This window comes from Excalfactoria chinensis, chromosome 4, assembly GCF_039878825.1.
Source record: "Excalfactoria chinensis isolate bCotChi1 chromosome 4, bCotChi1.hap2, whole genome shotgun sequence".
NCBI lineage: Eukaryota > Metazoa > Chordata > Aves > Galliformes > Phasianidae > Excalfactoria > Excalfactoria chinensis.
Genome location: NC_092828.1, coordinates 299,030 through 313,402, shown reverse-complemented (window position 1 = coordinate 313,402; position 14,373 = coordinate 299,030). Strand labels below are relative to the sequence as shown.

At 69.6% G+C, this 14,373-nt stretch overlaps 2 protein-coding genes across 13 annotated transcripts; one reads left to right on the top strand and one right to left on the bottom strand.

Moving 5' to 3' along the window:
* Positions 1-70: 70 nt before the first annotated feature.
* Positions 71-4,701, top strand: LOC140251121 (drebrin-like). The gene is given in 15 exon segments (XM_072334423.1): positions 71-217; positions 935-987; positions 1,063-1,175; positions 1,328-1,402; positions 1,860-1,997; positions 2,078-2,155; positions 2,228-2,379; positions 2,508-2,562; positions 2,667-2,741; positions 2,830-2,962; positions 3,030-3,202; positions 3,204-3,765; positions 3,874-3,968; positions 4,204-4,258; positions 4,340-4,701. Coding segments are annotated over 15 exon segments (1,917 nt in total). The 5' UTR covers positions 71-131; the 3' UTR covers positions 4,414-4,701.
* On the bottom strand, positions 4,675-14,327 carry RTKN (rhotekin). Of its 12 annotated transcripts, none has more exons than XM_072334425.1 (13): positions 14,305-14,327; positions 12,213-12,334; positions 10,373-10,572; positions 10,242-10,303; positions 9,354-9,407; positions 9,155-9,272; positions 8,174-8,392; positions 7,480-7,574; positions 7,205-7,311; positions 6,485-6,616; positions 6,248-6,413; positions 6,039-6,143; positions 4,675-5,356 (listed from the first exon to the last, which is right to left on the bottom strand). In XM_072334425.1, the coding sequence occupies exons 2-13, from the start codon at positions 12,288-12,290 to the stop codon at positions 5,007-5,009; spliced, it is 1,686 nt and encodes a 561-aa protein (XP_072190526.1). In that variant the 5' UTR covers positions 12,291-12,334; positions 14,305-14,327; the 3' UTR covers positions 4,675-5,006. The 12 variants fall into 12 exon arrangements, with proteins under 12 accessions (XP_072190526.1, XP_072190530.1, XP_072190536.1 ...); XM_072334429.1 differs by having other exon boundaries at positions 14,301-14,324; XM_072334435.1 differs by lacking the exon at positions 14,305-14,327 and adding an exon at positions 14,049-14,194.
* Between the last annotated feature and the right edge of the window lie 46 nt (positions 14,328-14,373).

Sequence of the window (14,373 nt, the reverse complement as noted above, 5' to 3'; positions counted from 1 at the left end):
TCCGCGCCCGGTGCGGCCCGCCCCGCCGGGTCCCGCCCGGTGCCGCCGGTCCCTCCCCACCTCTAAAGCCGGGGCGGGGCCGCGCAGGAGCTGCCGGGCGGTGCGGGGCGGTGCGGGGCCGTGGGAGCACCATGGGGGCCCCGGGACTGGAGCGGCACCGCCTGGCGCTGCTGGCGGCACGCGAGGACGTGGGCAACCCACGGGCGGCCACCAACTGGTGAGGGAACGGCGCCGGGACGCGGGGGGGGGGGGTCCCGGGAGGGACGGGCTGCGGAGCCGGGCGGGGGGTTCCGGGGCGCACCGGGGCCGAGCACGTGGATCGGGCTGCGTGGGCCGGGGGGCGGCGGGGCCGGGCCGGAACCGAGCGGCGACCCCGTGGGCGTGGGGTGGGAACGGGGGACCGGGACCGGGGCGCGCCTGCTGCGGGGCGGGGGGGGGGGTGCCGCGTTCTGACGGTTCCCGCAGGTACCGGCAATGCCCCCCCGCTCCCCGCGTGGAACCGCCGCCGTTCCCCGCCCCGCCCGCGCGTGGGAGCCCCGCGCCCCCCCATCCCCCCGGTCTCACGGCGCTGCCGTCCGGGCCGCCCCCCCCGTCCCCGCCCTCCGCTCCGTCCGGGGCCGCGCGGCCGCTGCCCTCTGCCCGGTGCCCGTCTGCCCTCTGCGCCGGGGGGGGCCGCCCGATGTCGGTACCCGGCGGGGCGGGCACGGCGCTTCCCGCCGCTCCATTGTCCCCGGGCGGATGACGGCGGCACTTCCACGAATTGAGGCTGTCGGGGGGCGGGGGGGGCGGGCTGAGGGGCGGCGGCCGCGAGCCCCCGTGTGCCCCCAACCCCCCGTGTGCCCCCAACCCCCCGTGTGCCCCCAACCCCCCGTGTGCCCCCAACCCCCCGGGCCGGCCCGTACCCGGCGCTGAGCATCCCTCACCCCCCCCCCAGGGCCGTGTTTGCCTACGAGAAGCACCATGACCTCAGGCTGCTGGACTCGGGAGGTACGGGGGGGGGGGGTTGTGTTTGGGGGGGTCCGTGGGGGGTCCCTCCGCTCACAGCCCCCCCTGATCCCGCAGCCGGCGGTGTGGACGAGCTGGCGGCCAAGTTCTGTGCCAGCAGCATCATGTACGGGCTGTGCCGAGTGCGGGACCCCGGCAGCGGAGCCCCCCGCGTCGTCCTCATCAGCTGGGTGAGCCGGGGGGGCAACGAGGGGGGGGGTGCGCTGTGCCGTCCTACATCGGGCACGGCTGGGCTCGGGGGGGGCAGCTGGGGGTGCTGGGGGGACGGGGATGGTTTGGGTGGGCTCCGTGCCGGCAGCGCTGAGCCCCGCGCCTGTGCCAGGTCGGGGAGGAGGTGCCCGAGGCTCAGCGCCAGGCGTGCGCCGGACACCTGCCCGCCATCAGAGCCTTCTTCAAGGTGAGTCTGGAGCCAGGGGGGGTCCGTCCGGGGACCCAGGGACCCCACCCCCCCCTTCCTGCCCCGCAGCCCCGACCTTTGCTTGCTGCTGCGTGCGGTGCATTCCTGGAGCTGCTGACTCAGGCGCCGCCGTTCCCGGCTCCCAGTTCCAGCTCCCAGTTCCAGCCTTGGCCGCCCTGTGGCTGTGGTTGGGCTCCCTGCCCTGCCCTGCCCTGCCCTGCCCTGCTCTGTCCTGCTCTGTAGGGCTGGGGCTGCCCCCCACCCGTGCCCCCATCCCTGCACGCCCTGGGGTGAGATCCCACGTCTGGATCCGGCCCCACATCTGGATCTGCTGAGCACTGCTGGGAACGGAGCCCAGATTCCCCAGGGGCGGTTTGGAAGCGGATCCCGGGGGGGGGGTTTTGGGGGGAGTGCTCAGGGCGCTGTGGGGCCGACGCTGTCCCCATCCCGCTGCCAGGAAGCCACGGCTGTGCTCAGCGCCCGTCGTGCCGAGGAGGTGACGCAGGAGGGGCTGAGCCGCGCGCTGGCACAACTGGCCCCCGCCGCAGCCCCGACCACCAGGAGGACCCCCCCGGCAGACAGCGAGGAGCTGGTGGTGAGCGGGGCGGGGGAGCGGGACGGGGCGGGGATCCCTGTGGGTGATGCGGCTCTTCCTGAGCCCCGCCGCTCCCGTAGGGCACCAACTACCGTAAGACCAACCCGGCGCTGGAGATCCGCCGCACCAAACGGGACTCCTTCTGGGCGCAGGCGGAGGTGAGGGGCTGCGGGTGCCTTGGGGGGGAGGGGGGGCGCGGGGTCCCATCCCGCTGAGTCCCTGCGGTGCAGCGCGAGGAGGAGCAGCGGAAGGAGGAGGAGCGGCGCCGGGCGCTGGAGGAGCGCAGGAGATGGGAGAGGGAGCGCATGGAGGAGGAGCGCAGGGACGCGGCGGAGCGAGAGCGGCGCTGCAGGGAGAAGGAGCAGCTCATCGAGGAGCAGCGGTGAGACGGGCCGTGCCCACAGCCCCGAGCACCGCACCCACGGGTGCTCACGGTCCCCGCGTGTCCCCGCCCCGCACGCGGCACCCGCAGGCGCAGCCGGTGCCGGCACTGAGCTCCCGACCCCGCAGGAAGGAGCAGGCGCGGCTGGAGGCGGAGGAGCGCAGGAAGGAGCAGCAGCGATGGGTGCGTGGGGACGAGGGCTGCGGGACGGAGCGGCGCCACGCGGTGCTGCGCCCACAGCGGGTCCTCATCACCGGGTCCCCATCACCGGGTCCCCATCCCCGCAGGAGCAGCAGCAGCGGGAGCACGAGGCAGCAATGCGGGATCGCTTCCGACGGAGCGAATCCATTGAGAAGGCGGCAGTGAGTGGGGGGGGGGGTGGGAGCACTGGGGGGTGTGGAGGGGGTGGGGGGGGGGTCCGCTCCCCTCTGACACCCCCCGGCGCTGCAGGAGGCGGCCGTGCTGGTGGCGCAGCGGACGCAGAACCCGCGCGAGTTCTTCCGGCAGCGGGAGCGCGCGGGATCCACCTCGGGCAGCACTTTGGGCACCGCGCTGCCCGCCGGCCCGATGGGAGCACGGCCCGGTACGTGAGGGGGGGGCGCTGGGGGGTCCCTGGTTGGCGTGTGCTGACTGTGCCCCCCCCCCCACAGGCACCCGCCGCCCCTTCCTGCGGTACCAGCGCAGCCTGACCGAGTCCGCCTTCATCTTCCGCCGCCCGGACACCCCCACCTCGCCTACCCCCCCCGATCCCGGTGCCTTCCAGGCTGCGGCCCCCCCCAGCCCCCGCCGACCCCTGGGGACGCCCCCCAGCCCGGCCGGGGCGGGGCCCCCCCCATGCCAGTAGCCCCACGAGGACGTGGCGCCCGCCCTGTGCCACCATGGGGAGCCCCCCCAGACCCCCGGGGGCGGGGACTCCGTCTCCCACCAGCCCCCCTGGGCCCCCTGCCAGCCCCCCTCGGCTGCGGAGCCCTCCCAGCCCTCCGGGCTCAGGGTGCCCTGACAGCACTCGCAGAGCGGAGCCTCTGCCCCCCAGCAGCACTTCGGGGCTGAGCCCCCCCAGCAGCACCGTCAGGGGGCTGCCACCCCTCACCCCCACCCAGCAGCCCCCCACCAGCACCGTGGAGGACGAGGCTCTGCCCCTGCCCAGCCCCCCCAGGACCCCCTTGGATGAGGAGGGCCCACCCCCGGGCACCCCTCCGTTGCCCAGTCCCCCCGCATGGGGGGCTCCAGAGCTGCTGGTGGGGCTGGGCGAGGGGGTCTCGAGCCCTCAGGAGGGTCCCCCTCCACCTGGGCTGCCACCTGCCCCACTGCCCCCCCGCAGCCCCAGCCCCGCTGGCCTGAAGGATGCAGCAGTGCCTTGTCTGACACCCCACGAGCTGCAGCAAGGTGGGTGCACGGAGCCCCCCCGGAGTGGGGCTGGGACGGGGTTCCCTCACAGTGTACCCCCACCCTGCATCTGGCCTGAGGGGGCTCAGCCATGTCCCCCTCCTGTAGGGACAGCTGGGGAGCACCAGCTGGAACCAGAACTGGGCAACAGGGGTCAGAATGGCACTGGGGGCTGGACACCCCCTTGGGACCCCCCAGAGCAGGTATGGGGCAACTGGTGGCACTGGGATGGGGTTGGGGGCGATTAATGGGGCTGGGGGGTTCGATGGAAGGGGCCAGATGGGGGACAGAGGGTGGTGGCAGTGTGGAGGTTTTGAGGCTGCTGGGCAGCAGGCAGGGGGCAGCTCCGGAGCTGAGGGCAGGATGGGGTGGGGGGCAACACACGGGATGTGGGGTGAGGGGGCTCAACGTTGAGGACCCCCGGACGCTCTTCTGCAGGGGACTGAGCCCGGTGCCACCATCCTGCCGCAGCCGCTGCACAAAGCCAAGCCGGGTACGCGCCTCCCCCGCCAGACCCACCTCCCCGTGCCCCCACCGCCCCCCCACCCGGCCTCACCACCTCCCTCTCCCCCAGGTTTCACCCAGCTCCTGACCCCCGGCGCTTCCCCCCCGCCCGAGGACAAGGAGCTCTCCCCACACGCTGTGTAGCTGCGGGGGGGGCGGCAGCACGACACCCCTCACTGCTCTCCACGGCACCGCACAGCCGGGGCTGCCCCACAGCTCCCCCCGCGGTGCCCGCAGCCCCCCTCGGCACCGCGGCCTGCACTGCCCCCCACCCACCCGTACAGCAGCTTTGGGCAGCAGCCGCCCCACGCAGCCCCAGCGCCGCAGCACCGTGATGGGGGGGGGGGGTACAAACCCCGCTGGGGGAGCCGCGCAGCGCCCCCCGCCCCAATGAGACGCGGCGGCTGTTAAATAAATTTTAATGCACATGGACGAGGTGGAGCTTTGGCTGGTCCTGGCCACGGTTAGGAGTGTGAGGCAGAAAGCGGGGGGGCCCCGACCCCCCCCAGGGCTGGACCCGCGCCCACCCATTGCGAGGAGTCAGCCCTGAGCACCATCCGGGAGGGGGGGGAGCCCCGAGCCCACCCTGCGGCTCCGAGCGACCCCCCTCCCTCCCAGCACCGCACATTCCAGTTTCTCCCCAAGAAGAGCAGCCCTGAGCACCGGGATCTCCGACCCGACCCGGGCCGCGTCCCTACGGTGCCCCCCCTCCCCAGATCCCCCCGGGGTTGCCGAGCTCACACCTGGGACTGGAGGCGGCCGGGAGGGCGCGGGGGGGCGGCGCGTTCGGTGTCGGGGCTGGAGCTGCCGGGGCTGGAAGAGCCGGAGCCGGGCCGGGCGGGACGCGGGGAGGGGGCGCGTCGGGTTCCCCCTCGGCCCTTCAGGGTGCTGAGCTTCGCGTCCAGCGACAGCGTGCGGGGCCGGGCGCGGGGCCGGGGGCTGCACCCGGCGGGGGGGGCGGTGTGCGGGGGGTGGGTCTCGAACAGGGAGAGCCACGGGGGGCAGCCCCGGGCCCCCCCCGCCAGCACCGCAGCGCGCCGAGTCAGGATGTCCGTCACCGCCTCGATGTCGTCGGAAGGGTCAATAGCTGCGGGGAAGGACGGTCAGCGGCGGGGACGCGCCGGGGGGGGCGGGGGAGCGGGGGGGGGCGCCCCATGGAGGGGGGTGTCCTAAGGAGGAGTGCGACCCATGGAGGGGGGTGTCCTAAGGAGGGGTGCGCCGCACGGACACGGTGCGCCCCAATGGGTGCGGTGCTCCCGGCGGACACTACAGCTGGGTCGGACAGCGGGACCGGGACTAACGGCACGTGCACCGGAGCCGGGGGAGGTGGGACGCGCCCCACGGCCGGGACGGGCCCTTCTCCGCGGCCGGGACAACCGTGGCGTGCTCTGCGCCAGCGGCGATGCAGCCGGGAGGTGCCCGGCAGCCGGCACAGCCGCGTCCCGTGCCCCACAGCCGCGCGGCGGGCACCGAGCAGCCACGGCAGAGGCCCCGTACGTCACCTGTCACTGTAATAGGAGGAGAGCAGAGCGCGGATCTCCGCCGAGACGGCGTTATCCTGCAGCAGGAGCCCCTCGCAGGAGGGAACGGCCGGGCCGGGCAGCGCTGGCACCGAGCGCAGAGAGGAGACACGGGGAGAGCAGACGGCAGAGAGCCGGGCAGCAGGAGGAGGAAGAGGAGGATGAGGAAGAAGAGCAGGAGGAAGAGCAGGAGGAAGAGGAGCAGAAGGAAGAGGAGGAGGAGGAGGAGGAGGAGGCGGCAGAGCTCACCCATCTCGTGGTACAGCGATCCCTGGCGCGGCAGCGGGGCGGGCGGCCGGCGCGGCGGCGGCGCATCGATGCGCATCAGCTCGTCGCAGCATTGCTTCCACTGACCTGCGGGCACGGAGCGGGACGGCTGCCGCACCGCACGGCCACACGGGAGGGTGCGGGGCGGGACGGGGTGTCTCGGGGCGCTGCCCTGCCCCGGCCCCACGCACTCATGTCGTAGAAGTGCTGCCAGAACGCCTCCATCCAGCGCTGCGTCTCGGCGCGGCTCTCGGCCAGCAGCGTGTGGGTCACCTCCTCGGCCCCGTAGCGGTTGGTGACCGTCATGCTGTGCAGTTTGCCCCGCGCCTCCTGCTCCGTGGCGCGGATCCGCGTCTCCTGCACGGCACGGCCGTCAGCCCCCCGCCCGCAGCCGCCCCCCCCTCCCCTCCCGCACACGAGACCCCCACCTTGTTGATGGCGATGGTGAGCGCGGGCTGCACGCCGCCCTCCGCCTCCTGCGCCCGCCGGTAGCACAGCAGGTTGGTGCCGCGCAGCACGCAGAACAGCCGCGCCCAGCCCTGCGGCTCACCCGGCGTCTGCTGCGGGGATGGAGCCCGTCAGGGGGTGCAGCCCCCACCCCCCCACCCCCCCACGGCACGGATCCCATCGCACCGCAGCCCACAGCCCAGCGGCAGCGATGGCTGAGAGGGGGGGCTGCAGCCACTGCCCGGCCCCACAGCACCCCCAACCCATTCCCACCCCCACCGTGGTGTCCATCCCCTCCCATTCCCATCCCACCCCCACCGTGGTGTCCATCCCATCCCCATCCCCATCCCCATCCCCACCCCCACCGTGGTGTCCATCCCATCCTATTCCCATCCCATCCCCACCCCATCCTGCCAACATTCCCCTCCCATTCCCATCCCCCCCCCCCCAACACCACCCCTCCACTTCCCAATTCCCATCTCATCTCATTTCCATCTCCATCTCTGTACCCATCCCCCCCTCCCATCCCCATCCCACCCACCCCACCCCCAACCTCATTCCAAACCCATCTCCTTCCCATCCCCTCCTCCATCCCATCCTGCCAACATTCCCATTCCATTCCCACCCCCTCCACTTCCCAATTCCCATCCCCTCCCCATCTCTCCCTGCCCCACACACCCCTCTGTACCCCCAGCACACACCTGCACCTTCAGGAAGCCACACATCACCTGTGCAGCCATGCAGTGGGGCTGGGCAGCCAGGCGGCAGCACATGCTGCCATACAGCGGCAGCCAGAAGGAGCTCTCCTCTGGTGGGGGGGCACAAAGTACACTCAGGGTCTGTCCCAGCACAGGCAGGACCCCCCAGCTCCCCCCCCCACCCGCCTTGCTGTGACCCCATCCCTACACTTGGGCCCTCCGCCCTGAACAGACCGGACCCCCCGTCCTCCTGCCCCCCCCAGCCGTGCTGTGCTCACCGCTGCAGGCCATGGCCAGGTCGTGTGTGCGGAATCCATCCTGCACCTCCGCCAGGGACAGCACCGTGTGTGCCAGGAGGTGATATTTGGGGCCCCTGCGGGGATTGGGGCTGAGCTTCACGGCACTCCCCACAGCCCCACAGCCCACGTTTGCACCCCTGTGCTCCTGTCTGCCAACATCCCTTTCCATTCCTATTTCCACCCCCATTCCCACCCCATCCCAACCCCATCCTTGTCCTTGTCCACATCCTGTTCACATCCTCAGCCCCATTCCAACCCCATCTCTGCTCCCATCCCCATCCCCGTTGAGACACAGGGATATGGAGATGCAGGGACATGGAGATGTGGAGTAACATGGGTCATCCCCACCCCCATATCCATCCCATCCCCATTCCATCTCCATCCCACCTCTACCCCCATCTCCATCCTCATCCCATCCCACTCCCATCCCATCCCCATCCCCATCCCCATTCCCATTCTATCCCCATCCCACCCTGTTCCCCATCCCCATCTCCATCCCACTTCTATCCATATTCCCATCCCATCCCATCCCATCCCATCCCATCCCACCCCATCCCATCCCCATTCCATCTCCACACCACCCATCTCCATCCCCATCCCACCCCAATTCCACCTCCATCCCCCCTCTATCCCCATCCCACCCCTCCATGGCACAGTGACACAGGGCACTCACGGCACACTGGGGGCAGGCAGCAGCAGGGCTCCCCCCCCGTTGGCTGTGGGGCTGCCGGGTCCCCCCTCCATGGTGGCCCGCAGGCGGCGCCCGGCGGAGCGGCCCAGGGAGCTGCTGAGTTTGCTGGCCAACTTCCTGGGTGCGCTGCCCCCCACCTCCTCGCCCAGCCCCGCACTGTACAGCTCCACCTTCAGCAGGAAGTCCGGCCCGGCCTCCGAGCTGTGGGCAGCGTCAGTGGGGTTGAGGGTACAGGGGGGGTGTGGGGTGTGTGGGGTGTGCTGGTGTGGGATGGGGGGATGAGAGGGTGTGGGGACACAAATGTGCACGTGTGGGGTGTGGGGATGGATGTAAGGGTGTACAAATACAACATGGGGTCACGGGGACACAGGGATGTGCACACAGGGGACATGGGGATGGAAGGGGATGGGGATGGGAAGGGATGGGGGATGAGAAGGGATGGGGATGGGAAGGGATGGGGATGGGAAGGGATGGGGGTGTGAATGTGAAGGGATGGGGGTGTGAAGGGATGGGGATGCGAAGGGATGGGGATGCGAAGGGATGGGGATGGGAAAGGATGGGGATATGAAGGGATGGGGATGCAAAGGGATGGGGATGCGAAGGGATGGGGATGCGAAGGGATGGGGATGCGAAGGGATGGGGATGGAAAGGGATGGGGATGGAAAGGGATGGGGATGGGAAGGGATGGGGATGGGAAGGGATGGGGATGGGAAGGGATGGGGATGGGAAAGGATGGGGATGGGAAGGGATGGGGATGGGAAGGGATGGGGATGCGAAGGGATGGGGATGGGAAAGGATGGGGATGGGAAGGGATGGGGATGGGAAGGGATCGGGATGGGAGGGGATGGGGATGGGAGGGGATGGGGATGGGAAGGGATGGGGATGCGCACACACGGGGACGCAGGGACATGGGATCCCTCAGTGTGGGCTGTGTGGTGTGTGGTGTGCAGACACGGGGCTCACAAGAGCACGGCGTTCTCGAAGCAGATGTCGGTGAGCGTGCGATCCACCAGCACCATCTCGGTGTCGTAGATCTCCACGCCGAGCTGCAGGAGGCAGAAGACGGCGCAGCGGTGCAGCTCTGTGTGGGGCGGGGGGTCAGGAGGTGCACGGAGGGGGGGGGTCAGGGACCACCACCTTCCTCCCCCCCCTCCACACTCACCCCCTTTGTTCCTGAAGTACTCCGTGTCCTTCCACATCAGTGGGATGCGCAGGTCTGGGAGGGGGGACCGGAGGTGAGGCCATGGGACCCCTCCTTGCCCAGGGCCAGTGTGGGACCCCCAGTGCCTTCCTCACACCATGGGACCCCCAGTGCCCTCCTCACCACGTGACCCCCGCTGCCCCCTCACATGTGATGCCTGGTGATTTCCCCCCTATGGGACCCGCACTCTCCCCCCACCATGAGATCCCCAAAGCTCCTCCAGCCATGAAACTCCCAGCATCCCCACACCCTGGGACCCCCATTACCCTCCTCACCATGGCATCCCCACTGCCCTCCCCCCCACAGGACCCCCAGCATCCTCCCACCAGGGAATCCCCACTGCACCCCCAACTATGGGACCCCCAGCATCTCCACACCATGGGACCCCCACCACACCCCCAGCTATGGGACCCCCAGTGCTCCCCCAGCCATAGGATCTCCACTGCCCTCCCCACCATGGGACCCCCAGCATCCCCACACCATGGGATCCCCATTGTACCCCCAGTTACGGGACACCCAGTGCTCCCTACACCATGGGACCCCCAGTGCCTGCCCACACCATGGGATCCTCAGTGCACGCCCAGCTATGGGACCCCCAGTGCTCCCCCAGCCATGGGATCCCCAGCACCTTCTCCACCAAGGGACCCCCAGCATCCCCACACCATGGGACCCCCGGCATCCCCACACCATGGGACCCTCAGTGCATCCCCACAGTATGGGACCCCCATTGCCCTCCTCGCTAAGCAACCCCCAGTACCTCCCCATACTACAGGACCCCCCACTGCCCTCCCAATGGTGGACCCCCGGCACACCCCCAACCACGGGACCCCCCCACCCCAGTGCCCAGACCTGAGACGCAGACCCTCCCCCGGCACGGCAGCCGCTCCTCCGTGGGTCCGGCATCCGAGGGGCTGCGGGGAGAAGCGCGGAGCCGTGACGGCTGCGGGGACCCCCTGCGCCCCCCCCCCCGTGCTGCTCACCGCCTGGCCGCGCGCTGCATCACCTGCGCCTCCTTCATGCGCTGCAGCTCGGCCATGTAGGCCAGGATGCGGCTGTTGCAGACCTGCAGGCTCTTGGTGGCCTCCAGCGCCTGCTCCCGCTGTGTGCAGGCAGCCAGCAGCTTGCAGGCACCCTCCCGCATGCGGATCTCATGGTCGATCTTCTTCTGGATGTCCGTGTCCTGGGGGGGGCGCAGTGCAGCTGTGGGACCGGGGCAGGGGGATCCCGTGGGGGTCCTTTGGGGGTCCCTCCCACCCCAAGCTGCTTGAATGCACCGGTGCCCCCACGGCCCCATCATGGTGCAACAAGCAGGTCCTGACCCCCATTGGGGCACCCCGCAGCAGAGCCATGTGCCCCATGGATGCACCCTGTGCCCCACAGACATGCTGTGGGCTCCTAAAGTGCCACGTGCCCCGTGATGCCCACATCCCTACAGAGACACCAGCCCCACAGACACATCACCAGCCCCACGGCTGTGCCACACACCCCATGGACACACAACACGCCCCGCAGATGCACAGAGGAATGGGGAAGATCCATTCATCCCAATGTCGCCCTGTGCCCCACGGATTCTTTGGGTACCCAACAGAAATGCCACAGACCCCACAGACACACCACGTGCCCCACAGATGCGTTGCTCACCCCACAGACGCACTGAGAAGCTGCGCACCCCACACTGACAACACGTGCCCCACAGCCCCATCGTGCACCCTATGAACAGACATGCCACGCACCCCAGACACATCTCATGCCATACAGACACATTACAGACCCCAGAAGGGACCCCTGCAACCCACAAACATGTCTCATGCCCCATAGACATGCTACGCACCCCACAGAGGAGCCTTACATCCCACAGACACATCTCATGCCCTACAGACACATTACAGACTCCACAGGGAACCCTTACACCCCACAAACACATCTCACGCCCCATAGACACATTACACACCCCACAGACACATCCCATACCCTACAGGCGCATTACAGACCCCACGGAGGACCCCTACACCCCACAGACACATCTCATGCCCCACAGATGCATTACACACCCTACAGAGGACCCCCCCCATAGACACATCACAACCCCACAGACACATCACAACCCCACAGAGGGGCCCTACACCCTATAGATGCATTACAGACCCCACAGATGCATTACAGACAACACAGGGGACCCCTACAGACAACACAGGGGACCCCTACACCCCACAGACACATCTCACGCCCCACTATTCATTACACAGCCCACAAAGGAGCCCTACACCCCATAACCCCATCACGTACCCCACAACCACATGAGACACCCCACAACCACATCACACACCCCACAGACACATCACACACCCCACAGACGACCCCCCCCAGCCCCCAACCCCATCACACGCCCCACAGAGCACCCCAAACCCCACCGTGTGCCCACCAAGGCCCCCAATACGCTCCTCACAGCTCCCCCAACCCCCATCCCCACAACAGTGTTGGGGGGGGGGGGGGACACCCCATAGCAACCCCCTTCCCCGTGCCCCACACTCACAGCCCCGCAGAGCTCCATCCCAGCTCAGGGCACTCACAGCCCCCGGTAGAGCCGCAGCGGTGACATCACCGCTATAAATACCCACTGCAGGCGGGGGGGGGGGCGAGCGGATGAGCCCCCCTTATGAGACCCCTATCGAGCCAAACCCCCGTTAAACGGCACACAACGGCAGGGCAGGGTACCCGGGGGGGGGGGGGGCGGCCGGAACCGGCCGCCCACCCCCCCCCCGGGTGCCCTGCCCTGCGTAAAAGGGGGGTCTGCCCTCGCCCCCCCCCCCCCTTAATTACCTCTAAGCTGAGAGCGATCTGTCGTATGTAAAGCATATTGAGGTCCTCCAAGATACGCAGTTTATCCGCCACCTCCATCGGTCCCACCGATACCGGGAGCGGGGACCCCCCCCCCGAAAGGGCTGCGAGGAGAGAAAAAAGGGCCCTTTCATCACCCCCCCCCCCTTCCCAACTCCGCCCCAACAACGGGAACAAACGGCTGTTGTGCGGGGAAAGGGCAGCGCGGGTGGGTAATGGGGTGCGGGGCTATGGGGACGTGGCACCCCCCCCCCCCCCTTTATCCTCCTCCAGCTGCCCCCTATCGGTCTCTATGCGGGGTTACCCGCATCCCCCCCCACACACACTCGGTACCTGCCCCGCTCCCGGCCCCGCAGCTCCGCACGGCTCCGCACCGCGCACGGAAAGGCGGCGATCCCCGCCCGCCCCCCGCATTCCTCCGGCGGCGGCGGCGGCGGCTCCGGTTACAGAGGGCGGCACCGCATCGCGGGGCGGGGAAGGGGTGCGGGATGGGGGGGGTGGGAGCGCCCCCTGGCGGCGGGACGGGGAAGGGGCGCCGCGCCGGGATCGTGCGGGACCGTGCGGGTCCACGAGGCACGGCACGGCACAGCGCAGCACGGCCCTATATAACACAGCACGGCCCTATATAACACAGCACGGCCCCACACAGCACGGCACAGAGCAGCATGGCACGATCCCACATAGCACGGCACGGCACAGCGCAGCATGGCACGGCCCTATGTAACACAGCATGGCCCCACACAACACAGCACGGCCCTATATAACACAGCACGGCCCTACACAACACAGCACGGCCCTATATAACTCAGCACAGCCCTATATAACACAGCACGGCCCCACACAGCACGGCACAGCGCAGCATGGCACAATCCCACATAGCACGGCACAGCACAGAGCAGCACGGCCCTATATAACACAGCACGGCCCTATATAACACAGCACGGCACAGCGCAGCACGGCACGGCCCTATATAACACAGCACAGCCCCACATAGCATGGCACAGCACAGCACGGCCCTATATAACACAGCACGGCCCTATATAACACAGCACGGCCCCACACAGTACGGCACGGCCCTATATAACACAGCACGGCCATATATAACACAGCATGGCACAGCGCAGCACGGCACAGCCCTATATAACGCAGCACGGCACAGCCCTATATAACACAGCACGGCCCTATATAACAGAGCACAGCCCTATATAACACAGCACAGCCCCAGACAGCACGGCACAGAGCAGCATGGCACGACCCTACCCAGCACAGCCCTACACAGCACAGCACGGCACGGCCCTACATAACACAGCACGGCACAGCGCAGCACGGCATGGCCCTATATAACACAGCACAGCCCCACACAGCACGGCACAGAGCAGCATGGCACGATCCCACATAGCATGGCATGGCACAGAGTAGCACGGCCCTATATAACACAGCACGGCCCTATACAGCCCTACACAGCCCTATACAGCCCTACACAGCACAGCCCGGCTCAGTGCCAGCAGCGCAGCGCGGCTCGTTCCGATCGCTGCCGGCCCCGCACGGGCTGAGCTCAGCCCGGGTTCAGGCGCCGCATCCCGGTTCTCCCGCCGGACACGGCGCGCGGTGCCGCCTCGGGGCCGGGAGGTGCCGTGGGACCCGCCGCTCCCGCCCGGCCCGGCGGCGCCCCGCGGTACCGGCGGGACGGGAGGGACCGCCCGGACGGGACGGGGCGGCTGTGGGAGCGGCGGCGCCTTCGCCCTTCCCCGGCGGCGACCCGGTCCCGCCGCTCCCAGCGCCGCGGGGCTCCCGGACGCGCGCGGGTCCCGCCGGTACCTGCGGGGAACGGAGCGGCTCCGTCTGCGGCGCCGAACCCCGCGCTGCGGACACGAGGCCGCGTTGGGACCGGGAGAACATCGCGCCGGGATCCGACCGCACGGCAGCCGGGGGGGGCGGGGACGGTACCGGGCGGCTCCTGGCGCGGGGCGGGCGCGGAGCCACCGGTGGCGGCGGACAAAGGGCGACTGAGGGCTGCAGCTGCGCGGGGCCGGGGGGGGAACCGGGCTGCGGGAGCGCGCGTGGGCGCACCCACGTGTGTCGGTGCGCGTGTCCGTCCGCGTGTCCGTCCGCCTTCAGCTGCCGCCGCGCCGCGCGTGGAGCC